Genomic DNA, 4872 nt, shown 5'->3' on the forward strand with positions numbered 1-4872 from the left:
CTTTATTGTTACATGACAAGAACGCAAGTGAGAACTCTACCATTGAAAACGATGTTCCATTCCTGTTTGATGACGTGACGCAGGTGATCTTCTGTTCCGGAACAAAGACAGGAAATACTTTTTTAGCGGTTAGAATATTCCTCACTCGTTCGTGGTATTATGGTTGCGCATTCGTCGGGCCGTATTCCAAAGAGTGTTCATTGTTGTTTCTCTCGACAATCCATCTACGAACCGACGCGTATAACCGCGTGTCTTAGCTTTAATTATGCTTTTCATTTTATAATCTAACGACGCGTATTTTCGATAGTTATCTGGTGTTCCATTTTTTCTAAACGCGATGAAAGCTGAAGTGGTTCGAGATTGTATCACTATATCGAGAATCAAGTCAGCCAGAAACGTGTTCTCTTCCTCCGGAGGAAGTTCTTGTGTTGTATCTAGTTTCTCAGATATCGGATTTGCGTAGTATTTCCAATCAGTATCTCGTGTGAGGTCATACGAAACATTGATTGTCTCCAATGATCTCAATGATGTTGGACTTCTCGAAAACGAATCTATGCAAATTATTTAAAAAATATGAAAATTTTTCATGCGAATTTTCTAAGTTGAGCAACATTTGCATTTTTATGTGGTGATTTTTCCTGAAAAAAACAAAATTTGAGTTTGAAGCAAATCAAAGAAAGATCATGAAAAAGATCTGAAAATCTTTCTTACAACTAATCGTTTGAAGATTTATAAATAAATCTTTATTGTCATCGAAATTGAACCTAGTAAAACCTCTAACTCTGCTCACACAGTCGAAAGAACAGTAAAAATGTTCACATTTAATTGAATTTTTCGCTTCACTGGAAAAGCGTGATGTGTGAGGCATAATTCAATCAATTTTGCGCACATTAAATTGAACGACAATTTAAATTCACAATACCAGTATAATAATGGTAAAAAAAGTCCCAAAACTGCCACCGTTTCAAAGTGCGTGACGTTCCTGATGTAAAAAATCGATAAACCCGTAGCACGTAGCCTACCGATACTACTATTTTCCGTTGTTTTCCGCCCTTGCTCAGTAGAAACAATAAGCAAACCTGCATTCGTATTACAAACTCGCGGCAAACTTGTAGTCAATAAAATATTTGATTTATTCATTGTATCCCATTATAAAATGAATTATCCAACCAGGAAGAAAAATATTCTATATCATTCCTTATATTACTGCTATGCGATAGTACCATTACCGTCGCCGCCACTCCTGTTGGTGGTGAGCTTCTTGAGGAGAAAAAAAAACAAACGATTCAAAGGCGAACAGTCCGGGAGCCCGGACTAGAAAGCCTAGTTTCCACTCCGCACATTGAATTCATGAATTATTGTTTGTGTACTTTGCGCCTCGTTCGCTCGCAGCAGGGAGTCGTGCACAGCCAAACATTGGTTTTCCACCACGCTACGACTACCGCATGGACGGAGGCCACGCCTATTTCAGCCCGGCGGCACAGCGACCTGTGGGTGAGGGAGACAGACCGAGTGGGTAAGGTAACAGAAAAGTAAATGGAAAATATACTCGTTCCGCGAAGTGAACGTTCCTACAAAGAAGGAAAAAGAGTAAATATGTACAGAGAAACCATTGTTGCCATTGCATGAGGTTCTTCAAATATTTTGAGAGCTGTTTTTTCAGTGTTTCTTTTTGTGTTGGTCTTCAACGGGCATGGGTATATAGGCTTGGACACGGGAGAGAGTATCTTGTTGGTTAAAGCGCAGATTGAATGCTCAAATCGGATCGAAAGCTCACTCTTGCGCGGAGAGTTTACCAACACACCCAGCGGTGAGAGAATGTTCTTCACCAGTCAGTGGTGTGCGGTGGAGAGTGTGCTTTTCACAATCTCAACACGCGCGCTGATCATCACCGTTTGCGCGCTGCCGCATGGCAGGGGCTTTACGGGAAGCCCACGCCTATTTGTTGTTTTTGCCCACCATCCAGCGAGAAAGAGATTCATGTTTCATGTTGTTTTTGCATCGTTTCTTCGTGTTGCGCTTCTTAGTGTTTGCTTGCTTTTACTGAGCTTGTTACCTTCGCCACTGCCACTGCTTTAACATATCATTCTACATTTCAACACCTTCGGTTGTTGATTTGATAAAACAGTCTATAACAAACAAGCGAGAGAACGGAACGTGTGCGTTACTGAGAGTTTTGTGCACTGGGTAGTACCGCGTCAAACTCGCACCATTCCGTGTGGACCTCTCGAGGTTTTTAGATTCGGTTGTTGAGATTTCGACTAGTGATTGTTGCGTGAATTAGTGGATGCGAACAGACGAGTAGAAGATGCGCATTGTACAACCATGTTCGGAAGAGTAACCACCGAACAGAAAACAGCCAAAAATTGTAAAAGTTCCTATCAGTTATTAAAACGGTGAATGAAAGTGTAAGTGTGATCATACACCCAACAACATGCCACGACCATCTCGAGACAGCTACGGTGACCAGAAACCACCGTACTCGTACATTTCGCTAACAGCAATGGCCATCTGGAGTTCACCGGAAAAGATGCTTCCGTTGAGTGACATCTACAAGTTCATAACGGATCGCTTTCCCTACTATCGGAAAAACACCCAACGATGGCAAAACTCACTGCGTCATAATCTAAGCTTTAACGACTGCTTTATCAAAGTGCCAAGACGTCCAGACCGGCCTGGCAAGGGAGCATACTGGGCACTACACCCACAAGCTTTCGATATGTTCGAGAATGGTAGCCTGCTCCGACGGAGAAAACGTTTCAAGCTGCACAAAACCGACAAAGATATCCTGAATGAAGAGCTCGCTGCTCTAGCCAACATTAATCGGATATTTTTGGCTCAGAACTCCGGTGCCGACTCGTACTGCCCGTCAATGGTAGACCCAATCCATCAACCGCTGCTTCATTCTCCCATCGAACCACTGTCGCCGGTATCGGCACCAGCTCCGATCTCCCCCGTTTCCATCACAGAAATCACCACACCTTTGCGACCAAAGCGAGCCTTCACAATCGAAAGCCTCATGACCCCGGACGGTAGATCAACTCCGATGCATCATATTCCCAAAAAATCATCGAAATCATCAATCGACAAGCTCAACCTCTTGGACGACAGCCCCCGAATACCGGGACTACATCAAAGTACTACCCTTCCACCGGCCACAACACTGCCCGGGGTTCATCTTCCCCCGTTTCTTCCCTATCCACATCCGATGCTGAACGCCTACGATCTACCAATCCATCCGCTACTCATGATGGCCCCCCTCGGTGCGATTCCTCCTCACTACTTTCATCACACCTCATATCATAATCTAACGATACCGCCGGGAGCAGGTGGTGGCGGTGGTGGCCGAGCCGCGGGGGATACCGGGACCGGTTCCAGTGGTGACGCTGCTGGACCCACCGATCTGAGCCGGCTGGGACACGCGCTGCGAACCGTGTGAACACTCACCGTAAGCTGCGCTAGCATCATCCTATGTGTACGCGTGACAAATCACTCTAACTTGCGATAGAAGGCTGTTTGTTGTTTACTGTTTCGGAGTTTTTGTTTTGTATCAGTAAGTGTAATAATAAATAGTTCGATAGGTAGCTATAATTTCCTTCCAGTTTTATTTTTTCCCCGTGGAAGGAACGACTGCAAAGTAAATCTAACTGGAAAAATCTAATCTAACCTAGCAGATACGTAAAGAGAGCAAAATGTGGACTAGAATGTACATAAGTCGAACTTGTTGTAAATGTGTATTTATGTAGAACTTACGTTTGAAACGCATTATTTCTTAAGATTACATAAAAATACTACACGAAGCTGCAATCGAAGCTTTACTGAATATTACTGAATGTGGCAAAATCGTGCTGAAACGAAATACTAACTAAATGTGGTTCGCATGTAAGATCCTATACAACTATTTAATGCCAATAGCACAATTCAACATTTAAGAAAACATTCGATATTTGAAAAATACAATACAATGTTTGAGCAACTATTCAACATTCTGAAGTGAGCACTCACTAGTGTAGTTTGTGAAATCCCTGTCTCCATGAACTGACTGTTGTCATGCGTTTAATTGTTGTTTAATTTGAATTATTTCAAAACTCTTGCTTACGTTAATCTGTACACACTTCTGTCGGTAATTATTTCCCCAGTTTATAGGTTCACATCGAACCAACTATTGAAAACTTCATCTCCATCGACATTTCAGCCAGAATAAATATTAGTTCACGAAAGTATCTCAAGGAACTGCAAAAACGAAATATTAGTTTTACTTAACATTCGGGTAAAATCGCATACCCAAATATCTACAGCCGAGATCGGTAACCCAATTCAAAAGTGTAAATTTCATACTAGCAAAATTAAAAAATTATAAAATGCAGAATGTATCTAAATGTTAGAATTTCAAACTCTATTAGTTGCATGAAGATGTAACGATGATCTTGGATTCCGCTTTTTGTTTGTTGTAAATGTTCTCATAACATTTACTTGGGAAAAAGTATCTCAAAAACCGCATCTCCCCATCACAAAAATATTTATATTTAACCAACAAACGAAATGACGATGTGTTTTCAAGTGTTCTTTTTTAAATTCTTTTAAATGTTTAAAACGATATAAGATGAATTCTCTGTCACCACTAAAGTAATACGAGGATTCATCAAGAAGATAAAAAATTTTCAAACATTTCTTTAACAAATTTTTTCAATTACGCATGGCTGAACAAAAGCAGGCTGTATTTTTTTAACTGCAAGCAAGAATTTATCTGTTCTTGTAGAACATCCTGGATAGATGAAAATAACAAACACAGATCCAAATAATTACAAATTTTACCATTATATCTTGTCTTGATGTTTCTGTGTTGTCATTTTTTTATTCAATAATATAATA

At 40.8% G+C, this 4872-nt stretch overlaps 1 protein-coding gene across 1 annotated transcript; it reads left to right on the top strand.

Moving 5' to 3' along the window:
- The first annotated feature begins 2151 nt into the window (after positions 1-2151).
- Positions 2152-3912, top strand: LOC131434961 (fork head domain-containing protein FD4-like). Its single transcript, XM_058602379.1, has one exon. It carries the CDS (start codon positions 2435-2437, stop codon positions 3437-3439), a length of 1005 nt encoding a protein of 334 aa, XP_058458362.1. The 5' UTR covers positions 2152-2434; the 3' UTR covers positions 3440-3912.
- Positions 3913-4872: the final 960 nt, after the last annotated feature.

The sequence above is a fragment of the Malaya genurostris genome, chromosome 1 (assembly GCF_030247185.1).
Source record: "Malaya genurostris strain Urasoe2022 chromosome 1, Malgen_1.1, whole genome shotgun sequence".
Classification (NCBI taxonomy): Eukaryota; Metazoa; Arthropoda; class Insecta; order Diptera; family Culicidae; genus Malaya; species Malaya genurostris.